Source organism: Amblyomma americanum, chromosome 4 (assembly GCF_052857255.1).
Source record: "Amblyomma americanum isolate KBUSLIRL-KWMA chromosome 4, ASM5285725v1, whole genome shotgun sequence".
Taxonomy (NCBI): Eukaryota; Metazoa; Arthropoda; class Arachnida; order Ixodida; family Ixodidae; genus Amblyomma; species Amblyomma americanum.
Window position 1 is genome coordinate 173,842,685 of NC_135500.1, and position 24,416 is coordinate 173,867,100.

The following is a 24,416-nucleotide window of genomic DNA, read 5'->3' on the forward strand; positions in this document are numbered from 1 at the left end:
CCGAGGCGTCTGCGAGAAATAAGCGAAAGAGGCCGCTGCTGTTTTTAGCGCCGATCGCGTCTCCGGATATTAGCCCCCGATCCCGTTCCTTTGATTTCTTAACGCTCCATGCGTGGGCCTGAGTATGTGGTATTGGAGCTCCTGCGTTACGACGCGGAGTTGCGCTTATGGCAGCTGCGTCTCTGTTTCCTTCAACCTTATAGTTTTCTTCTAGATGAGAAGAAACATTTTCCAGATAAGTAGCTATAGGCACTGATGGCGCAGCTCTCGAACGAACCCAAGTCATATATATGATTGATTTGAATAGAAGCGCGGAAGAGAGGAAATAGGAATATATGCCCCAGTTAAAACAGGTTTATGATGAGTTAACCTCATAGAGGTTTGTCGTTCAAATGTCATACAGTTATCATTCATATGTCATACAAATGTCATTGATTTTTACAAAATCTGAATTTGTGATCGAATGTGATACAATATCATACAAGTTGCATGACACCCGTATGGCAAAGCCTGTATTAGGTTATTGCATCGTACAACTTCATTCAATAGGGTGATAGGGGAACGAAATTATCATGCTCCGTTCTTTGTCGTCTGTCATTATCACACGATCACATCAACCAAGAAGTGTCCACTTGGAATCGGTTTGTCTCCCCGTTACACTCAATACCTGCCTGCCGAAAAGCTTAATGACCATTGGCTAACACCTGTTATGTATTCCGTGACTGAGCTAGTCAGGAGGCACTTGGGGTCATTACACTCTGCTTTTATGGCACGCCTAGCGTGTGAGGTGATACGCTCGACAGTTTTCGCGCACTTGACAATTTGAATGGAACTTTTGCCCCGATCGAGAAAAATTTGTTAATCAATGACAGCTAGCATCGAGAACGGCGTGGGCTGATATGTTAGCCAAACTTGTAATTTAATGTGGTTTGCACGTAAGCATTACACATCTCGTTTAACATTTTTGGATTTCCTTGATTCATTCCGTTTCCCATCTGCTCTTTCCAACTTCCTCCTGTGATGTCAAGTATATTAACTAGCAGTCACTGCAGTCAGCCACCAGCTTGGGTACCAGAGGGCGGACCGATCATCGTCGACAAGGCAGAAAAAGATTAATCCGAAAAGGAGTCTTGTAAAAGAAGAGCTCACAGATGCCGCTGGCTTCCTTATATTTCCAGAGCGTTTCAAACACAAAGTGGCCAGAAAGAATTCATTTAAAAAGCATGCGCAAAAATACTCATGGAGTAGGCCTTCCCAATCGTATGCAGAAAAGGCGAGGGTGAAGTGGCGTCACGACCTCAGAAGTAAAGCAGCAAGCGCCTCGTATGCGCTCCTGCGATACATGAGCGCGTAAAACTTTAAAAACCCAATTCCCACTCCGGCACGCATACGAGATGCGATGGAAATATCGCGTGTTGAGGCGCGCACGCGTCATAGGCTGCCAAGTGTTTCCTGCGGTGTTACACCTCCTCGCGCCTCAACTCCGGGAACAGACGTTGTCGGGAGAGAACAGATGCATGCAAGAGATCGTGTTGTGGTGGGCGCCGTTTCGCAAAGGAATCCCCCGGCTGTAAGGAGCGGCAACGTGCGAGTTGCGAGCTGTCTTCCCCACTGTCCCTTTTTTTTCCTTTCTTTCCTTCTTTCCTTTCTGTCTAGTTCCTCCCGGACCGGGATGACTACGAAGAGGGAAGAGGTGTTTGTGAATGCGTACAGCGCCGTCGGCGATTTGGGATCCCTCGCAAGAAAGGCGCGGAGGGCGGAACGCGAGGTGGCGCGTTTTGGGACTCCTGTGGGTGTCTCCTTGCCGTTTTCCTTCGCCGAGGTGTTCACGCATGTATGTATGTATAGCGTGTTGTTATGGCGCCAAACAATCCGTCAAAACTGTCCCGCCAGCGGCCTGTTTGCCCTGTTGGGATCTTCTTGAGCAGCAGTCTCCTGCTTTTCGGTCGCTGCTTAGGCAGACCGACAATGTGCATGCATTGGAATGGGATGGGGAGAACAAGGAGGAAGAGGAGCAGAAGGAATAGGAGTGCTATTGCAAGACCGCTTGCGAACCGACTGCTTTGTGGACGGGGGGGTTAGCGTGAACTCTCCATGGAATCGAGAAAGCGATCGTGTCGAACGGAAATGAAGGCGCTCGATTTTTCGCTGCTGGATCGTTCAACTTGCTCATCCGTCATCACGTATGTGCTTGCGAAGGAGACTACAGGAAAGTCAACCGTGTCGTTTCCTTCGTTTTTGTTCCGTTCATCAATATGCTCAAAAAAGTGTTCGTTTTTTTTTCCTTAATGCAGAAATTTCATTTGAGAGCCTATATACACGCAGAATTTTAAGGCAAAAATTTCGCATCTACACTGCACAGCTCATCTTGTAAATATTCCTGCTACAGGTTCATCTAAATAAAACTGAAAACCATCCTTGTCTACATAAGCGTACAGCTGTATATATGGTCGCGTAATAACGTACTCTGTGTATGCGGCAGCGTTAGGCTATAACATCGACCTGTGACATAAGCAAGATGCGGTGGAGCTGGTGCTGCCTACTGGCGGTGAAAGCGTGGGCTACTCCTCACCGACCGCATGTAAACAAATGTTTTCAAAGCAGTTTTCCGATTTTACAGTGCACCATTTATGTCCGTTCGTGAAGAAAAGCCAAGTATATCCTAGAGTAGAATGTGAAAGAATGACACGTAGTTTCAAAGGCGCTGTATTAAAAAGAACAAAAAAAAAACACCGCGACGAGTGCGCGTGGTAGTTCCTCCCCACGGGGGGTACCGGGCGGGAGCACGACCAATAGAAACGTATCTCAACAAAACTTACCGAAATTTTGCTCATTTCACATGATACTGATGAAGGGGGCAGTTCGGTATTAGTTGATGGGTGCTTTGAAGAAGCCAGTGACAAAGTATGCGACGTCATTTCGAAGCTATATTTTTTAATTGTTAGGGTAAATAAGTGTTATGAACTCGGACGTACTTCCAACAGGCGCTCTATGACATGCAACGGACACTACATTAGCGCACTAATACAGTCGCTCAAAGTAGGCAGCCTAGACATCTGTACACGAAAACGAGTTCTCAAACGTTATGGTAAGCGAACGAAAGCGAACCGCGCATCGTGCACCGTAGCAGGTGACGTCACAGACGGTACCAGTGGTCACCTCCGGTGTCCTCGACGGTTTCCTGTGTTTTTAAACATGGTGTTGGTCTATAAGCAGGAGGGTAGATTACCTGTGCTATCTAGGCGAGGTAAAAATGAGGAAGCAGTGGACGGGGAATAACACCGATAATGCACATCGGCTTTTATGAGCAGTCGGTGGCAAAGCATTTCTGCAGCAATTGCACCCACCGCTTTGACTGTGTAATTGCCTTTTTTTTTGTGGGTGTGGTCGTCCGCGTTGCACCTGCATATGGTATATCTGACTCCGAGTCATTAAATCACGCAGGTATAAGCTTGAGCAAGCCCAAGCGTAAAGAACTCCAAGAAGATACTTCAATAGTTTTCCGCTATCCGTATATTTCGTTTGGGTGGTAACATTCATGCGTCACCTGTCTGTCAAGGTGCAGAGCTGCAAGCGCTGTAATTAATCTACGAGCTTCCTCTTAGCTTCCCTTATGGGCACTGCTCTGTGATTTCGAAGGGAGGGTACCAATATTACAAATATGACCAATGTTGACATGATATACCACGTATTTAAAACTTCGGTCGACGTACTGAGGCTATGAGCGATATGACGAACGTACGACGAGAATTCATCGCGACTGTAATTGTTCAGAAGGTCGCTGACGCGCTTTATTTCATCACAGGCGCCAGTGAAACCACGTCACTGTCACTTTCGAATCTAGAAACTCGCCGCGAAACGAAGTTTGTTTAACGCAAAACCGAATTTCACGTTCCTCATTTCGCCGCACATTCTCTCGATGATAAGCAGTGACGTGTCGAAACCCTCCGGGCAAACAACACGAGGGCGAATCCCGTCCGACGAGCAACTGCCATCCGGAGCGTATATAGACTGGCGCGATGGATGCGGGATATGAACGCGCTCAGTCTTTCCGCGCTGAGATTCTGGGAGAGCGAACAGCCTCGGCCTCTTCTCGGCATGCACATCCCGCGGAGATGAAATGTGACAGCAACGGGTTATGCTTTTAGGATCTGGAAATAATAGCGAGCACGAAGGGGGAGATGCTAAGAGCACGAAGCCAAGCAAAGCCAAGATGCCGAGCAAAAAAAAAACTATATAAAAATAAAAAATAAAAATAATTAAGTGAGAGAAGGCGTGGAAAGTTTAAATTTGTGCCAGCGGCAAGTCAAGAGTCAAAGCACAAATCGAGCTCAAGAGCAAAAATGACCATTTTTCTATCTCATTTTTTTTTTAAATTTTCTTCGCTTCGCAGTACCCTCACTGGTAGAGACGCGGCGAGTGCACCGGCTTCTCCCTACACCGCTGCTCTCAAATATGGACGGCTGCGGAAATGGAGTGTGCGCTCTGCTTCCAGAGCACTCGCTCGCTCTTAAGGGTGGTGGGGGATCGAAAAATTATTACGAGAATCAAGCGCAGCGGGCGAAGAGATAACGTAACGAAGGCGGAAGAAAGTCTGAACAGCCGACGCTGTGACAAGCAAAGCATGCTCTCGCGAGGAGCGGAGAAATTACACCGCGCCCTTTCCCTCGTCTTCACTGCTATGCGCTGGCTCGCACTCCTTTCGATCAGTATTAGCCGCGCGGGAGCGGTGGCCGTGTGCATTTTGACTGGAGGAGGAACTTCTCGAGAAACCTAATTTGTGCGGCGAGCACTCTTCTTTCGCCGCTGCTGGGCGCTTAGATGGGGGGAAGTGGGTGGAAAGGGAAAGCCCCAAATGCCCGAAACATCATCCCCCCCCCCCTCCCCCGTCTTCCGTCGAGAGGTCCATCGGCCCAGCGGAGATGCACGGCGCTGCCGTAGCCACCCATCCCACCAGCGCCACGGTTTCTGAAGAAACGCGGTGCCTGGCTCAGTCTTCGGGCTCGTGCATATTCGAAAGCTCCGCTAATTCCATCTTTTCCTCCGTACGCGCGGGCTGCGAGGCCTCTCTCCGGAGGCGCTCGGTCTGCGTCCCTTTCTCTGTTGCCTTTGTGACGTTAGTGGGGGCCTGCGTACGCAAGAAGGGTTGTTCTGCCAGTATCCGACACGCCTCTATTCTTTCTATTTTCTGGTAATTTCTTTTTACCCTTTCTAAGAGTCAATATTGCGTTACCCACTCTCCGACAACCTTTGGTTCCTCTATCAGGAGTGCGCTGCCTTCGCAGTTTCCGCCGTTTTCTATTTTCTGTGGTGCATTTCCTTTTCCTTTTTTATTAGCGTGTCCCAACGAGTGAGCTCCTTACGTGGTTTAGCTTCTGGCGGAATGCGCGTCACCTTTACTTTCCTCTTTTTTTTCAATTGGGAATTGGCGCAGGCATATCTGGTTTAGCTTCAGCTACAATTGTATCACGCTTTCTCCTAAGTGGCTGTGGCCAGGCTATAGGCGCAAGCTGACTTATATGTATTTGAGTGTCAAATGCACTCTGGATCAATTTGTCCCGCATACTTTCTGCAGTCTGCTGCACAGAAATCTTATAGTGGAGGTCAATTATCTAGGGTTTTGTAGTCCAAGCTGCGATCCAGAGCATTATCCCTGCTTTATGGCCGTTGCGTTTGGCTCGTGGGCGCTTGAGAGCAGCATGCTTGCGGAAAGCGACATCTCGCTCTTGGAGGTTTCGCTGCAAAGATTCAAAGAGCATTTTCCGATAATCAAAAACGAGAACTTTGTCTTATTCACCACCCGTTTTGTTGAGGTGTGCGAAGAACGACAAAAAACGTCTAAATCACTAAGAGAGCGAAATTATCGAAGCTTGTTGAAGATACGTTTCGTTTGCAGAAGCGAATAATGCCCGGGTAGCGCAAGCTGTTGGGCCAGTTGGCGAACGACCATTGCAAGAAAAATTTTGCGCACAACAGACGGGACCTGGGGGTGAAACTAACCGCCACTAAATGTCTCTTCGATCCCTCACACACAAGTCACGTCTGCATTGCGCAAAAATTTTCTTGCATTGAATGCCGGGTGGCCTTGTCAATTCGAAGAGCTTTACACTTCCACCGGTGTCTGTCTCTATCGTATTCGGCTTTCAGGAAGTAAAACGAAATGTGTGCGGAGGTGTGCGGTTTCGTGGGGCACGCTAAGCAGCTTGCCATTGTCGGGCAGAAATATCCGAGACAGTTCACAGACCTTTCTACAAGGTGACCGTTCAGTCACGTTATCGCTGTGTTCGACAGCCATTGGTTGAAAAAAAAATGCAGATTGGTTTTTGGTGAAAGGAAATAGCGCAGTATCTGTCTCACATCTCGGCGGGTTGATCCTACGGCTGATTTGCCGTCATTGGAGACCAGTCTTGCTTCGACAATGCGACCTGAAGTTCTGGCTGTATCGTCTGCTCAGTGCGCACGAGCTTGTTCAGCCTCGCATTTTTGCACTCTGGGGTGACTTTTTTTCATGCCCAAAATTAAACTTTGAAGCAAGACGATCACAGAAGAAGAATACAGAAGACGCAGACACATGGACCGAACCAGACAAAGGCTTGAGAACAACTGAAGTGTTTGTGTTTTGTCAGTCATTGTGAACTTATTCTGCGGTTGAGCGTTGCGCGACATGTCGCGTCAAATGGCCCACATGCTTGTGGCAATTGTTGAAGCCGAGTGTTATCTTTTCCGCAATGCAGCGGAGCAGGCGGACAAGCCTCACCACGGGGGCGGCGGGGGCGCCCTGCTGCCCAACGGCTTCAGTCCACAGCAGGCGGCCGCGGCGGCAGCCGCGGCGCACCTCAACGCCACGCTGCCTTTCCTGGCGCTGGGCTCGCACCCGCACCCGGGGGGTCTGCTGGGCGCCGCCATGGGGCTGCCGCTGCCCGGCGCCACGCCACACCATCCGCTCGGCGCCGCGCCCGCCGCCCGAGCCGAACACCACCTCGCCAAGGCTGCGCCGCCACAGCTGGACCCACAGGCCGCCCTCAGGTAGGCACGGCCTTCGAGCGAGAGGCATTCTCTACTTGCGTGCGCTCTGTCTGTAAGCTTCCTGTTCGGAGGATGAAAGTAAGCATTCGTGGTCGACATATGCAGTCCTCGTTCCCCACCTGCCGTTAATACGTTTGCTGCAAACGAGAGACCATTGTCTCCATAGCACCCGGAGAACAAGGAGAGCGCACATACGACGATCGCGAGGCACCTGAAGGCGCTCCGGGCTCATTGGGGCTGGTACTCGCTATTGGAAACGAAATGGCTGCAACGACAGAAATGCGGTCAGTTGCCTGTTCCTGTCATCTGATATCGTAGCACGGGTCTCGAATATGGCTGCGTGATTCCATAGATAGCACGATAGGAATTTTCAGTTGTCGGTTTCCTGCCATGAGCATGCACAACGTATACCACCTGCGGTCTAAACAGGCGCACCAAATCTATCGCTATGTTTAGGAGATGCAATGGTGAACGCTGCCAATGGCGTGCTCATAAACACCACTAAAAGTAGGAGCGCAGCTGCCTCGTAGAGCTCTCTGTTTCAAGTGCGCCGCACGCCACACACGGTAGTCATGGGTTCGTTTTCCGCTTGTTTTGTACTCTCGGTCACGGTATGCACTAGTTAAATGATTAAACAGAAAGCATTCCTCGCGTGTCCACAAGGATAACATTCCTCTTCACAGCAGCTGACTTCTCGCAATCAAAAGGAGTTCTCTCGTGCTTAGGTTTCCAAAAGGGGCAAACTTTTTAAACAAATCATAGCATTCCTAAAGACCTGATTAAATTTTAGCCTTAAAGAAAAGAGCCTCATTTAACCCTGTCTTTGGCACATGGTGGCCCTATAATTTTCGTGGCCGCGGTAAATACAGCATAATAACTAATTGTTGTGACGACACAAAACTGTATGAACAAGGACCGAGAGGGAGCCTCGATTCGCTAGCCAAGGTTTCGACAAGAGGACTTGTCTTCTTCGGGGCACTTCGGCGTTATGTGATTATTCGACTACTTTCTTTATTAATGCCATCCCTTCACCCGTTTCTACACTCTGCTTTCAAAGCCTGTTGGATGCTTTAATGTTTAAAGTTTAACGAGCCCATCAAGTCCTGCCACGTATATATATATTCAGCGCTCTGAGCTCTCGCAGATAATGCCTCAGCTAAGCCACAAGCGAAAGTACGTGTGGTATCTTTCCCTGTTACTCTACACTAAAATAGCACCAACAAAAACACAAATCTCAAATTCAGTCATCGACAGAGGCATGATTCGCCACGACAAAGTCCGCGGAGTGGTTTCTTCTCTCCACTGTGTTGTCGCACTGTTTGAGCAGCTGATTGATGGGTGGATGGACGGGCTTTGAAGGCAGAAAGTGGGTTTGTGGAAAGCGGCACATGTCGGCTCCCGCTCGGTGGGTTCCGAGGCTGACAGGACCTGCGCGGTGGAGCGCGGTCTATAATCAAGGCGACACCGCGACTCTCAAAAGAGAGGAGCGCGAATCGAAGCAAGGAAAAACTTTAAAACGCAAGCCCCTTGTGTGCATTGCGAGGATGCGTTTTCCTGTGAATTGCGCGCACGCACGCACGTGCAGACAGCAACCTGCGCTCGGCCTCTTGCACTGTGCGGCAATACATACCGCGGTGCCGGTGAAGTGGTTGAGTTTTCGGATGAAGTTGGACAGAGGGTGCTTTGTCCTTTTGCTTTGCTCGCCTCGTAGAATGGCCATTGTGCGACCATTCGTGGCGAACGATTGTGAAGCATAGAAGAAGCTCGCTTTCTGTCTTCATTCCCATTTTCGTGCCATTTTTGTTGTGCAACTTCTTTCTGGGGGAAGCGAGTGACGTCAACGCTCAGTGATTTAGCGTGGCTTGGGTACTCGACGAAAAAGCGCGCGTTGCCCTTTGTGGAAAGTGCCGCGATGCCGGTATCATGTGTGTTGGTGCGAAAAACACTACTCCACTTGCAGAGCTGAAAAACCCCGGAATATGTGTGTGAAGCATCAACGTTTGACATTTGGCGGAGGCCTTGCGCAGCTGCTCCCTCGGATGGATTTCAGTAGACCGCTACCGACCAGCCGCGAGATGTGATGGAAATTGGTTCAAGCAGACGCCTGTATTCGTTATCTTTCCATGCGTGTCTCATTTCTTGTTTTTAAAGCCCTTCATAACTCTTCTGGGTCATCAATCTTAAGAACAAACATGCATTACAATATATATTAAATGGAAATAGATAACAAAAATAATAAGAATAAAGAAAGCAAGCCGGACAGCGTGGATCTCGAAACCAATTTATCGAGCTTCTATTAGGTCTCAATCAACCACGGCAAACAAGCGCGGCCAAGCGACGACCGCAATTCGTTCCTTAGATAACGGGGGGAGACGTCTTCTTTAACGATAGCACTAAGTAGCAATGGAAGCCGGCGGAGAAGCGGCCGGGTATACAAATGAATCTAGAACAAACATCGGGGCAGACAGCTGCCGCGCAGAGGCTTACGTCAAAAGAAGGACCGCCTGGTCATTTTTCTCAGCGTCTGCTGGCTGCTAGTCTAAATGCTTGTATCAACCTTTCCTACGAGAGCGTCACTCCATAAGGGACCTATTTCTGAACTCGCGCTTACAGGAACCCAGCAAGCGTGGGTAGGGGCGGTGAAGAATAAAAAAGAAACAAGTAATGCTCGTCATGTACCGGTATACCGTCATCCCTGTTCATAAGGGCACTTCGGCGTGTCTTCAGAAGCGAACAACGAGACATTCCCATTAGGAGTAGGCAAACAAACGGCACTAAGAATGCAGCAACACCAACGCGAACGTCAGCCGCAGGGGCAGGGGTGGGGGGGGGGGGTGGGGGGGGGGGGGGGGGGGGGGGGGGGGGGGGGGAATCGAAACTCCACGCACGCTTCGCTCTCCCGTTGCGCGCGCATCTCCAACGGAAATCGGAAAGTAACAAGGCGGCCCGTCCGCACTGCGCGCGCGGGTCGCTCTTTAACGTTGGCGCGGAAACGCTCGGGCTCATCAATCAAGCGAGCCCTTTCCCGCCAACTCTCCGGAATTGGCCTGTCGCTTGCATCTGTTATCTCCTAACTTTTCCATTTCTCCGCGCCTGCGCGCCGACCCGCAGAGGGGGGGGAGAGGGTGCAGGACGTTTTGCCGCGCACGTACGTCAGTGGCTTTGGTTACGTGAGTGCCCCGCTTTCTCCGCGCGGCATCGACTTCCGGATTGCTTCTTTTTCCGTGCGAGTTCCCTTTCCCTTTGTTCTTGGTTCCGTCTATATCTGGGTGGGGAAGGCAGGGACTGAACTGCCTTCTCTCTTTAGCCGTTCTCCTGCAAGCATTCTCCGGTACAACGCATACCTTCTGTTGCGTCTTCTTTCTTTTAGATCGACTTTTTTTTTCTTTTTTACGGGGGTGCGGTGATTAAACTTCGCATTTAGGATCACCTATGGCGAAGTGCCACTGCATCTCTCTCTCTCTCTCTCTCTCTCTCTCTCTCTCTCTCTCTCTCTCTCTCTCTCTCTCTCTCTCTCTCTCTCTCTCTCTCTCTCTCTCTCTCTATTTTTTTTGTTTGCTTTTACATTTGGATGCTGCTGATCTGTTCTTGTAATGCTTGCGAGGTTCATGTTGCTCTTTCTGAAAACGCGAACTTGTCATTAGACGCTGAACATACGCGGTGCCGTCTTTATTTTTTATATGCGCGTGTATTTCTTTTTATTATTTTTTTATGGTAATACTGTCTGTGTACCTATGGAACACTGCCAGACGTCGTTGCTCACTCCATTGATCGCTAGCTTATATCGCCCTCTTTTCTTCAGGCACTTTATTTTCTTTATATTCCATACGCTTTGCAAGGATTGCGAGGTTTAAGGAGAAAATAAAGTAAGCAATTCAAACACCCGGCTCCTGATTCTTCCTCTTCTTCGTTTACGCTGCATTCTGCGTGTCCTAGATCGCATGCGGTAGTCATGTACCTTATAGCGTAAGCACGAGAACAGAGTTTCTGCAAACGTTTGTCATATTTCTAGGCTACACGATGCGCTCTCTAGAGTTACTTCTCGAGGTAATTGTTTGTTGGGCTTTATTATGTTATTGTGGCTTTTGTGAATGTTGTTTCTTAGCAACCGAACATCGCTCTTGATTTGAATGCTGCTGGCGCATTAATGGCTAATCGATAAAGCTTGCTCAAGCTCAAATCTGTGCGGTTGTCGTGAGCACTTTTTGTAATCATTAGGTCGTGGCGGCCGCTGCATTTATTCGCCGTGTGCATGAAAAACGACAGACTAGAAGAAAAAGGCAGCTGTAGTTGTAGGTCAGGTATTCGCCCGTATGCTGGATGCTTTGGCATGACATGGACCGCGTTCTATTTTGTTATTGGATATTTTAATAAAACAAAAGATTTTTTTTAATAGAGCTTTATTTTGAGTTCTGAAACCTCGACATAACATGAGGGTCACGTATCCCAGTTGATCAGATTGCTCCGATAGCTTCTACGATAGCGCAAAATTAACGCACGTGCCCGGGGGGGGGGGGGGGGGCTGTGTACAAAGAACCCTTTATTCGTTTATTCTGTTGGTGACATGCTTATATGCAGATGATTTTTGTGTATGCGACCGCCACCTACATGTAACAGCGCCCCCTTTACACAACAGACATGTTTACTGCATAAGTTTCCAGCACCGACGATAACAATATGGCTCCTGATGAGGAATTATAGGAGCGCAATAAGGGGTGTCCGCGTATACTCATTACATTTCAGTGTATCAACACTTAAGTGCATTCAGCGTCTCTCATAGCCTGAGTCGCTTTGGGACGTTAAACCCCCATAAACCATAAACTTAAGTGCATGCAGTTGAAATTTGAACAAGTATCCATATCGAGTACTTCTGCCGCCACGAATAAACCTGTTGCTATGCCCAGAAAAACATATGTTTGGCGAGATAAACGTCCTGAATGGCGACAAAAACGTTCCTTGATTTCTCTTTTCACTCCTCAATGACGTTACGTGCAATGCATACAGAGCAGTGCTTTTCAGGTTTTGCGCTTAGATCAGGCCAGATAGTGGGCACCGGAAAACTCGTGTCTTAATTGATAGCCGTTTTGTCTTTAGCAGGTAGTTTAGGAAGCCATTAACTTTAATATAAAACTGCTCATTAACGTTTCAGCGCAGTTGCAAGACTCTATAGCTTTCGGCAGGAAAAGTGTGCAGATAAAAAGAAAAGGTCGCCTCTATGTCAGTAATTAGAGCTGGCAGGTTACATAACGATCGATACAAGAGGGCGCATCGCATGTTTCCTGACGTTTTCAAACCACTCTTCAGTCGGGATGCATCTGAGAGTCTTATTATTTTCTTTTTTCTTTACAGAGATGGGATTTCAAATGCGCACTTCATTATATGCGCGCGTTTTCTCCTGCGGTCATGCCATTAGCTGAAACCTGATGCTCTTTATCTCAACCACACAGCACAAAGAGACTGCGCGCGGAATTTGAGTCTCCGAACATCTTTGTCAACCCGACGCTGAGGGAGGTTGTCGCGAAGCTGAGGAGAAAAATATATCGAATCGAAAAGGCGATATCGAGTTATGAACCGGAGCAGGCACCCCTCTACCTTTTCTGCCAGCCTCGCCTCGTCTCGCCGGGTGTCAATTTCGCTTTTGATCTCATTGAGCATAATTTTACCTGACTGCATGTTGGAGTGCGGTTTCTGCGCTCAAGGGAATCGAATAACCTCTCCGCTGTTGTCCGAAGACTCAGCTTGCACAAAGGCTTCGTTTCCGAGCGGCGATTTTGTTGCGTCTTAAGAGGCGAGTTCATTGTTCTTGCCTCTTTCGCGTACTCCGTCTGCGACCCATTAAGACGAGCGTAACCCGACCACACGCCTATCGTCCGGTTTCTCCCCTGCGCGTTTCTCGTACACGACAAGCAAGCAAGACGAAACCCGGGACTAGAACGAAATATCTAATATCTGCGTACAAGCGCTATTCGGTTCCAGAAGGGAAGCTTTGTTCAGGAAAGGGGGGGGGGGGGGCTATATATACAGGGCAGTCGTTTCTTTGATCACGGCCGATATCGAGCTAGTCTTTAAGCTTTAGCTCTTTGTATACCAAGATAGGCCATATTGCTGTGAAGCGTTTCCTCACTTTGAATGTGCGTACTTGTGCTCGGAAGTTGGCGCCTTTTTTCCGAAGCATTCTCAGATTGACAGCGCATGCCCAACATCCATCAAACCCGGCACCACCCCGTTAAAACAACTGCGCATTCAGTTCTCTCGGATTACAGCCCGACGCCATTCTCCCATTCTCCTTCGCCGCTCAACATCTCGCTCGCTTCTCTGGTGCGTTTTGGTTTCACTGCTTGGAAACGGAGGCTATGGGATCGAGGCGGGCTTTTCGTCGTGTGTAGTCGTCCCTTTAGTAGCTTTCTACTTCATCGCCTGGCTCTGCTGCCCGTATGCTGGTCTGCTGGTGCGCCGAGAGTCTCGGAGTCAAACAGGAAGGCCATTGAGAAAGTCAGAGCCCGATGGCAAAACCTGATCGATGCGCCGCGAACGATGCGTTGAGAGAGAAAAGCCACACATGCCCCGCACGCATTCACGCTTTCGGCCACTTGTCCTCCTTTCGGCCTACTCGCTCCTTTAAGGGATTTATGTGGGGCGTTCTTTTAGCGCTACGAGCGCCGCTCGATTCCGAAGGATCAATGAAACGAAACCGGCCTCCGCGCCAGGATTATTTCCTCGCCTTTTCACGCCACTTGACGGATCTTTTCTGGGCGCATTTCGCCTGGCCTTTTGGTTCGGCGCAGTTTCGTGAGCGATCACGTGTGGTTGTTCCCAGTGACCTCGGTGTAATATGCGCGTGGTCGCTTCTGCTGAAATTTTCATTCTCTGCATGTGTGACAAAACAAAGAAAAGAATTCATGTCGTCCTTGTCGTGTTCGCACATGGGTGTTGATTTTAGAAGAGGAAGCGAAGCTCACCCTAAATTTACTGCGCGAAGTATGGCACATCGTCACTGCCCGAAGCTTTCGCTCACCTAATCACATACAAATAAAAAAAACCCCGAAGCACTACATGCTTGAAGTTCTTTTGCCTTCATCTAAAAATAACGCTGTTAGGGAGCATTGCTTCTTAATAGGCATTTGTATAGGCGTGGCTGCTTCAGTTGCTGTTAGGGAGCATTGCTTCTCAATAGATATTTGTATAGGCGTGGCTTCTTCAATTGGTGATAGGGAGCATTGATTCTCAATAGGCATTTGTATAGGCGTGGCTGCTTCAGTTAAGCAGTTAATGCGGGGTCCAAAGACACTCTCCATAGGCAAGTGCCTTCACAAGCTACTTAATGAGCACTGCCTCATTCCAAAGCGAAAATAAGATGGTATCTGTCACCGAGAATCTTTCTCTTCGATGTGAAAGTCAGCTCTGTTTAACGTCTAGTAATAGCTTCTCATTTTCCTTGAAAGCTTCGATCGATTCGAGGCGTTTCAGTTTGTGTAATCACCCCGTCATTAATTTAGTCTGACGGCAAAACCTCCTTAGCTATTTAACAACCAAGACTAAATATTCGTCTGCGCTGTAATGGAAGCGTAAAAAAAATAAAACGCGATAGGCTTGCGCCAATTTGATGTGACACGTTTCGGCCCGAAGTAGCAGCTTTTATTTTTTTTTTCCGTCTTCTTCGCGGACAGCTAGGGCGTTTGCGTGACGTCTCCGGTAACAGAAGCGGCAAGGTCACGCCTGTCCAGATCCTGGACACGCGATCGCCCACCGGCGCAGTGTGTGTACGCGGTCGCACACGCTCGCCTCAGCATCTTCCAGGGTGAGGTCCATTTGTCAGGGGAGAGACGCGCGGTGGCGACCAGCCACGGGTCAGGACCCGGAGTCATCAATCTTTTCCGCCCCGAGTAGTACAGCAGCCCCCCACTTCGAAGTCGCAGGTCGACTTTTTGACTTCCAGGAGGGACAACGGGAACCGCTGCCGTGGCAGGGACCTGTGTTTCCGCGCGAGAATCGCGTACCGGGGCACACAGTGCGTAAGATTGTAAGAGACGCTCTTCATCCCCCCCCCCCCCCCCTCCTCCTCCTCCTCTGGAATGAAGGGACTCCGACACTTGAGCTCCATATAGGCAGTGGTGCGTTCGGTCATCGCTTTCGGGGCGGAATTTAAAGCGATTGCGGACCACGAGTGCGGACCACGAGAGAGAGAGGGAGGGGGGGGGGGGCAGAAAAAGAGAGAAGGAATTTCGGAGCCACGCGTGCGTCCTCTCGCGCTGTGCTTACAGTCTCGATTTGAGCGGAAGTGCCGGCTCGGCTGCCGGGTTTTTCTTGTTTTAGCCGGCGACTCTGATAAATGGTGTCTCTGTAGAGTGAACGGCAGGGGAAGAAAATAAAAAGTAGGAAACACTGGAAGACTGAGTTTGACAAACGCTTCCGCGATTTGAGCCTCTCTCCGGCTTCCCAACCTCGCCTTCCCGATGGCATCCGAACGTCTCAGCACAGTTCGAGTCAAGAACGCGCCTCGCGCGTTGGATTTTTGTTTTTTAATCTGGTCGCTTCTCTCATCGTATGCAGTCACCAATACGAAGGGAAAGAAAATGTTACTGTGTGTGGAAACAACGAACTAGAGGGGAAAATCAAGAAGTAAAAACGGAAGGCTGAGATATGCGTCGCAAGGAGCGAGCCTTTTCTATTCCTTAGCACTGCGTGACATCAAGCTCGCCGCTGCTGAGTGCTGCCGCTGCTCCCTCGAATCTTGGCGACGCAGACCTGCGAATGCTCAGAGCTCGACGCTTTCCATTCTCTGCCGCGTGCGGATAAGAGAAGCGACTCCGTCGTAGCGTTTCACGCACAGGCGACAGATAAGAACGGAAAGAAACCATTAAGACCTCAGCCGCTTTTTCCTGTGCACGTCTTCCTGAAAACGACGTTGCTTCTACCGTGCAAGAGGAGCCAGCCTCTGGCGCTAACTCGCGAAGAGAAACAGACGCCCCCTCATTTCCCTCGTTGCTTTTCTTAGCCACTGCGAGTGTCTCTCCTTACTTAAACATCATTTCTGCAGCGCACTCATAGTTCACCGCGTCTTCTTTGAGCTGAGCACTTTCTCCAGCAAAGAGAACCTACGAAGTGTCGTGAAGCGCAAAACTTCGATTATGCAAGGGTTATACAGGAGGCTATAGCGTGTTTGTTTACCGCTGTCCCTCTCTTTCGTCCAAGCCTTGGCCCTTATTTAGCTTCTTTTGCTTTTTTCCCCTTTTTACTCGAACACCGTACGCCCCATTAGACCCCTCGGGTTTCTCTTTGAGAGCAATCAAATCGAACAGTCGTTGTTCCCACTCACTCCTTTCTTCCTTTCCTTCCACCGAGTGCCTCTTTCTCTCCTCTTCTTTTCCGATCGGCGTCCTTTTAACCCGGACGCCCGCTTCGTGCGCGCACTTATCAACGCCTGCTGCGTCTTTCTTTCTCGTTTTCTTTTTCTGTCGCTCCCACTCGTCCCGGAGCGAAAGCCGGCCGGCTTGGCGCGTCGCCTTGCCGTTGATGCTTTCGCTGCTGCTCTGCTTTTTTTTTTTTTCCGGCCTTGAGCCAGGCGCAGCTACCGGCTCGAGTGCAGAACCCTTCAGTGCGAAAGCAAAACCGATTTATTAATGTCCTCGCGTCGCTCTTGTTTTCCCTTTACTCCCGAGTAATCATAATGCGGTCCCGTTTGTCCTGTCGGTCCCACGCGCCTTCGGGCCGTGTCTGAGCGAGGTCCTTTTGTTTGTTCGCTCGCGCGGAGTCGGACACAGCGCTCGAAGAGAAGTGTTCAGGAGGGCGAGAAAGAAAGGGTGACACTCTAATTACTCGCGCACCGACTGCGTCGCTGGGATAAAGGGAAACAAAACAAAAGGCGTCACGGCAAACGAAGAGCGTTCTTCGTACTCTGCATCAAAGCAAGCGCAGCGAGTTGAGTGCGGAAGCTTTCGGCTCCGGTGAAAGCTCGATTTGAGCAAATAAGCCCCGGCCCCGTCCGGCAGCTCTTCCCGGCGAGTGTTGCCTTTGCGCATTGAAATGTGGGGCGCTGCGTTCTGTTTCTCTTGCCAGCCGCTGGGCCTTGCCTTCTCCTATGTCGTGTCGTTCCTTTCTTCGGGTAATTAACTGGAAATAATAAATTGGAGAAGTTAATTTAGCTGAGTGGTGAAGCAATTAAAAAAGCCTTCTATAACGGCTTCAAAACTTCGTGAGAGTTTCTAAGTTCATTAAATTCGTTAAATAACTCTGTGAAAAGTTTCAATACGAAGAAATCAAGAATTATATAGGACAGCATACCAGGGCTGCTACGTTTCAACAGTGAAGTGGCCGGTTTTTAAGACTTTACTTTATCTATACAGACATCATCGATTTATGGATAAAATACATCGTGCGCTGCACTATTCCAGAGTAAACCAGTTTGTTTTTCTCTGCAGGAAAGGTATTGGATTAATATGGTCAGAACATATATATATATCAGGTACGGTAATAGAGTGTGCAGTTAGGTTCGTTAATGTGAAAAGCAAGCATCCGTGCATGTAAATTAAACAGTGCAATCTACTACGCTTCTTAAATTGTGATTCCAGTAGAAGTCACAAAGGACTACAGAGAAACGTCAGTGGTTTCATAAGAATGTGTAGCTAAAAACTTTATTTCACGGGAAAACACTTTTACCACTGTGTCCTGAAACTTAAGCCCCATGGTTTGCTATATATGCTACACACGGACTCGCAGGGAAGCTTTTAACGCAGCCGTATTTTTTAAGCAAGGGTATATTAAGCTTCTCCCTGATTTGAGATGCGATCGTCAAATAATAGACACGGAAATGCCACTAATTGAGAAGAACCGGGAAAACAAAGGAGAGATTAATATGAACAAACCCGGAGAAAGAACAGAAAACTAGAAAGGCTGACGGCGGATTAACAGCTCTCACGTGGACGCTGGGTTAAAAAAAAAAAACTGAGTTCCGGTTTAGAAAAAAGTGAGAAAAAAACTTCGCCATCTTTTTGGGGCGCTGTTGCCTTTGAAGCACCGGCGTGCTTTGGAAGATACGTACGCAATTACGCTGCAACAAAAGGGCACCGGATCCATATTACAAACAACATGTAAAAAGTAACAGGGGCTGAGAAAAAAATGAAGAAAAAAGACAGGAGAGAAGAGGGGAGCGCACAAAGGGATCTTTTCGACACCTCCCAAAACAATGGCATTAAGAGCAACCCAGCGTAAATCTGAATCTGTCATAGCCGTCTTCGGTTTATTCTTTTTTTTTTTCGTCATTGTGCAGAGGCTCTTCTGTTTTGCTTTGATGCTATTTCCGGGTTGCGTGCTAAGCCGTCTGTAAGCGTTCATATTTGCCTGCGCTTGGTCCTCTATTCTTTACTGACGCCATTTACTTTTGTTTCTTACGGCCCGGGAGAGGGAGCGAGGTAACAAAACCGTAGTTGACTGAATGCGAGATTCCCTCGGCTGTCCATTAGGCTTTGCAGCTCCACTGCCGCTGTTAGCTTAGCGTCATACGATGAGCCTGGCAGCGAGTTTGCTTTGCTTTGCTGTTCTAGGCCGCAGTGAAAAAGCAAGTAATTGTAAGTGGGATAACAGCTAAACCTGTCTCCAACACGTCAAGCACGCGGCGTAGAATGAGACCGTTGACAGCCATGTGTGTTTGAGGCTGAGTCTGCATGCGTAACAAAGGCAAAAACTTACTTCCACCGCTTTATTTGCGAACTAGACGCGCGCTGTCTGGGAAGCGCCCTCTCGACTCTGTTTTTTTTTTTATGCTGTTGTCGTTTTACCGGCATGACTTGAATTCGTGTTTTTGCAGTCAGTGGCTTGAGCTTTCTTATAAGCCTAACGTCGCTTACTGTGACGCTGTCAGCTGCCGTTCTATTCGAATATTGCTCTTATTAGACAAAGCCTAAGTTTAATAGCTACTGTATACTCGCGATAAAAGTGCAGGTGCACAGTATACCGGAAGAACAACAACGTAAAGGGGAGAGGAGAGGTACGGTACATGCGAGCAGGAACTCAAAAGCGGACCTAAGACAAATTTGTTTTTTTATGACCAGCTAATTTGAAGCGATATATCTTAAAATGGGGCTACACTAGGCGTACACAGACGCGTGACGCGTAAGCCTTTTCATAGAAGAGGGGTAATTCTCTCTCATACGAGGTCTGAGAAATCACTATTTCTGTCTAAGAGGCGTGGCATGGGCATCACTATGTTCTTTTGGAAGCAAAAAAAAATATAGAGCGAGCCTGTGCTGCAGCAAATAATTGCTAAGCGCCGAAGGATAAAGAGGGGTCTTGGAACCTATCACCAAATTTCCAGTAAACCTTAGCGGCTGCTGAACATATGCTTCTTAGTTAGTTTTCTGTTTTACATTAGGTTTCTTGAGGTAATATGAGTCCTGATCTCAACCTCAGCTCACATCAAATGACGTCAGATACACTGTGATTCTTCTAGTATTTGAACGTATTTTAGAATAATGACGGCGAACCAATGATTGTCAGTGGAAAAGTATAAAAATATTTAATTTTAAAAGCAATTATAGCGGAACATGGGCAGTCGTATCAGATTTGTAAGAGTCAGGAAGCGTTTTTCAGTATATTATGTTAATCCACGCCTGGAAACGCCATTGGAAGTACGGGGATTCCGCGAGCTGTGCCAATGTGTTGAAACTCCGGCGAAGCTAGAGACAATTACTACTTATTAAAATGACAAAAGAGAGCTCATCTTCTGTGCGTTTTTTTTCCCATGAAACTGTGCTGCTGTATTTGAAACCCCCATTGAAGGCAGCCGTGTAACATCTTGACAGTAAACCCGATTAAAACTTTATCGTGCTAAGTTGAAGACAGTGTGAGTGAACACTATGCTGAGAACTGAAGGCCCTTCGTCCCTTCATGAGCCTCAATTCCGAAAGTTTTATTGTGTGGAAACCCAATAATTGAACCCCTTAAAAACTTCTCGATCGCAAAATAAAACAAGTAGACAAAACAAAAAGTGACGCAAGTGCTGTTAATGAAACTGCACCCAGAACAGAAGTGAAAAAAAAATCCAGTAACGGCAACCTTCATTGCGGTTGCTCCCCCGAGAAATATGCAAATTGGATCAGGAAAAAAATCTAGACTTCCCCGATATGCACTGGGGGCGAGGGGTTCGATTTTGATCATTTCCTGTTTTATTCGTAATTATACTACCTTTCTTTCCTCGTACAGCTATGCTTCACCCAAGAACAAAAGACGTTCCTGGTTTTGCGTCTGCAGGAAGCTTTCCTCGGCTTACTGCTCGTTCCGGTTCGAATTAAAATGGAAATGACGTGTGGTCCATTACAGTCTGTGCATTCCTATACAGCTTGTGCCGCGGTTCCGATCCAATTTTTCATCAATCTTTCCCACTCCCCTTTCATATGGGCCCGTATATAACATTGCGCCGCTAATGCTTTCGCAGTCCACGATGTCGAAGGTAAAATTATGCTATAAAAACGAAGAATGTGAGAAATGCCACATTATTTCATAACTTATTAAGAGTTGACTACGGGCATAAGTTTGTTAGTAATTCTTTCATTTCACTTAACACAACTTGGCGCATATGCACAATGTTCGCTACTCCAAACTTCATGAATGATGGTTTCTTAATTCCTCGCTGTTTCGCGCTCACAAGTATAGCAACACACTCTAAATAAACTGAATAGTTCTGTTCTGCAGTTACATAGTGCACACAGTTTAGAAGTTTGCGCTTAGCTCCTTCGGCTACTCGGTTTCTTTTAGGCCTACCGCTGCCGCACTAACCTTCAGAGTTTATATTAAAACTAGCCGTCTGCAAGGCTGTTCATGCGCGTTTTTCAACGACAATGCTGTGGTAACATGCTACCGGTTATGCACTACAATTTCGTCTACTGGTAAACAAAGATTCATTGTCATGACATTCGAATTCTAGGTCTCAGTCTTTGAGAGCACTTTCCGTGTCGTAAACTTCTAAGTACTGAATGACCGAGGCTTTCAATTTGTCAAGCGAGCACTTGCCTTTCAGGCTGTTCCATATATTGCCTTTCTTTCTTAAAATCACGCACACTGTAGCTGATGCGCAGTGCAAAATATATGTGTGGCATTTGTACTTCAGCATTTCCTGTAATCATATGCACCCTGTTGAAATTATTCACTTCATCTTCTGAGGTCGTTTGCTCAGGCAGTCTGAACTGTACTAGAGGGGGAAGAGCTCTCGGCGACATATCACCCGTGATAAACATTTTTGCATCCTACTGTTCGCGTCGAGCGTCATAACTGGCTAGGCTTAACCTCCTCTCCTTTTCTTTTTCCGCCCTTCTGCAGGTTGCGAGACGATGGCGGCAGCGTTAGGGACCGGAACTTTTCGTCCTACGATGGAAGCCGGCTGAAGGATACGGCCGCTTTTGTGAATGGTGAGAGCTCTCTCCGCCGTGCATACTGCTGTGTCCCGAAGAGACGCGTAGAAGCATCGCGATAGAGCTACGGGATTACCCGAATTAGTTACCCTTTATATCCGCTCACTTTCATCACTCAACGGGGGTAAAGAATAACGGCCGCTTGCGTGATCTATATGAACTACTGTATTCGATTCAGCGGTTCACCTGGATGCTTAAACAGTGTAAGGGAATAAAGACGGACCAAGTGAATGCGCTGGACAAGTTTTTTTCCCTTGTGCATTCCTCCTAGTTGTATTTCGTCTCTTGCGCTATTACGCACACAAAATAAATCGGAACCAACTACCTTAACCGTTCATCCTTATCAGACGGTCTGCTGCGGTATACAGTAGTCTAAACCCAGTGCTTTTATTATTTTTTGCTTATCATAAAAGGTAGTTTTCATTACAGTCGTTTCCAGCGCGTACTTCGAATAGATTTGGTGGTTTTTATGAAAAATAGTCAATTTTCTCGTAAGAAACAGGGAGAAGTTGGGGTACGGGTGGAACACGTACAGTGGAAAACAAGGCGCGCGTCCCGCGCTCGCAGGCGGCCTTCCGGTGTCGGAGTCCAACGGACACGGGCCTCCGGTGCTGAACCTGTCGCAGCACGGCCATCGCAACAGCGCGGCCAGGGACTACCACGACGGCGCAGCCGCCGACGCCGAAGACGACACCGAGGACGACACGGACGACAGAGACCCCGGTACGTCCCACTTGGTTCATATAGCGCCGCGTTGCCGAATTAAAGTTATCCCCCCCCCCCCCCTCTCTTTCTCTCTCGCCAAATCTACGGCGCGATATTAATCGTGGAATCCAAGTTACATCCACACTAGCGAAGGCAGGGCCGTTCACTATAGTGGAGTAGCCAGGCTCTGGGAAAATTGTGCGTCCTTTCTGCAGTCGCTTTCCGGAAAATTGTTTGTTCTCCAAAAAACTCAAGTATAATGTCGTTAACTGCGGCGCTGCCGCAACTCTAGGACAGCGGTTGCTCAGCGTTCATCGTGAAGATAGTGAGCGTTGGTAAAGGCGAGGTAGCTGTGGATACAGTTGTGAGCAGGCAAGCCAAACCCCAGTCAGGGTTCAGAAAAAAGAACTTGACGATGGAAAGCTGATTATTTCTGTGACAGTCGTCGCGCATAACCCTCGCAGCCGGCAGTGGGTGCATGAGGTCACTTTCTAGCAAGTATCATGCCGGAAACAAGGTTACAAACGGTAAACAGCGCAAAAAACAACGGCTTGACAAGAGAACGTGACAGCAAGAGCGCTGACTGTCAACTGAGGTTTATTTTCAGAGAGTAGGAATTTATAGTCACATACACATTCACAAAAAAAAAAAACACAGAGCACGATACCAGCTGCTGACAATCTGCAGAGAAGAATGAAAGGCGTCATTTCAACGCGGACGATTACGCGTTAAAGCGAAGCTGATTCATTAAGAAAGCAGGATAAAAGGAAAAGGATAAAAGCTGCGCATTAGATTGGGAAATGACGGCAATGAAAAGACACGCAAAGACGGATCAATGCGGAAGAAGATCTTCGCCAAGGAAGGCAAGCTCCTTTTGGTGCACTGCGATAGACGGGGTGCTGGCACAGGCCTGGCCAATCTTGTGAATGCGCAACGCTTCGCAAATCTCGAGTGCGCATTTCCCTTTGTAGCGCCTTAATATACTGCGCAGGTCAAAGTACGGGCGGCAGCCTTCGCATGACGCACAGTGCACAGCCACATTACTTCCGGTTCCCGTTCTGAGGTCGTTCTTGTGTTCCAGCAACCGGTCATTTATGCGTCGTCCGGTCTGGCCCACAAAACCTGCCACGCGAGAGGGGGATCTTGCAGATGATCCTGCATGCAATGAAGGGGTCCTAGTGCTCTTTAGGGCGCTCTATTTTCCTCTCCTTGGTGACCTTAACCCTGCGGCAAAGCTGAGAAAGCTTATTCGGAGCCGAGAATACAAGACGCACTCCTGCTTGGCCTACAATCTTCTTTAGCCTATGCGAGAACTGATGTACATACGAGACTACCGCCGTTTTCACCTCAGTACCGCCTCTCGCCTTGGTAGAACAGTTGCCCCGAAGTTCTCCCAACAAAAGTTCCGCGATCTTCCGCAACAGATGGGTCGGGTACCCTGCCGATTCCAGCCTTTGCAACTGGGCGTGAAGACTCGGGCAGACTTCACGCTCACAGGACGGGTCCACTGCGCTCTTCGTAACGGCCTTGACAATGCCACGTTTCAACAGCTTGGAATGGCACGAGGTGAATGGAAGTAGTTGCATTTTTGTGCGCGGCTCATACCGCCAGCGTACGTGGTTTGACGACGCCTCTGTGCGGAAGAACATCAGCTAGCTGTCTGTCGTAACGGGCTAGAAGAAGGTCGCTGAGGACCGGGGCCAAACATGACCCAATGCAGACCCGTTCTTCTTCGACGAAACATTGCGTTTCATAGTCTACTAAGCGGTACTCCAGATAGAACAACGTGACCTCAAGGAAAGAGGCTATGTTGGCTCCGCAGTAATTCTGGATGATAGCCCCGTTGGAATCGATGGCTTCATTCACTGCGTTGCATAACAAGGCATGTGGAAAAGAATAGTAGAGATCCTTGATATCAATGGACCTGGCGCCAATCCTCTTCAGCTGAAGGAAAGGATCCTGAATAGGCAAGGGTGCCAGATAACATTGGAGGTACTTGCCCACATGGTGTTTCCATTTGTCCCTCTCGGATAAAATGACGCGAAAAGGTTTACCTTCCTTGTGAGTCTTGGATTAAAAGAAAACGGCAAGGCTCAGACCGTCGCTCTTTCTTATGGAGGTAGCCAGCTTGGTCATTCCCATGTCGTCGCACAGTCTCGCTGCCGTACTTCGCACTTTTCGCGGATTCACTCGGACCTGACCGAAGTTGCTGTTGTTGGCCTCACTGGCTCGGCGCTGGTACTCAGCCCTGGAAAGGACGACAAAGCCTCCTTTCTTGTCAAC

General features: G+C 48.5%; 1 protein-coding gene across 6 annotated transcripts in view; it reads left to right on the forward strand.

The window, feature by feature from the left end:
- Positions 1 to 24,416, forward strand: part of LOC144128672 (dachshund homolog 1-like) — a 222,953-nt gene that overhangs the window by 142,961 nt on the left and 55,576 nt on the right. For all 6 annotated transcript variants that reach the window (XM_077662261.1, XM_077662259.1, XM_077662260.1 and 3 more), the window contains 3 exons: positions 6,735 to 7,026; positions 21,337 to 21,425; positions 21,996 to 22,151. In XM_077662261.1, coding sequence (XP_077518387.1) covers positions 6,735 to 7,026; positions 21,337 to 21,425; positions 21,996 to 22,151 — 537 coding nt within the window. The remainder of the gene's footprint in view (positions 1 to 6,734; positions 7,027 to 21,336; positions 21,426 to 21,995; positions 22,152 to 24,416) is intronic.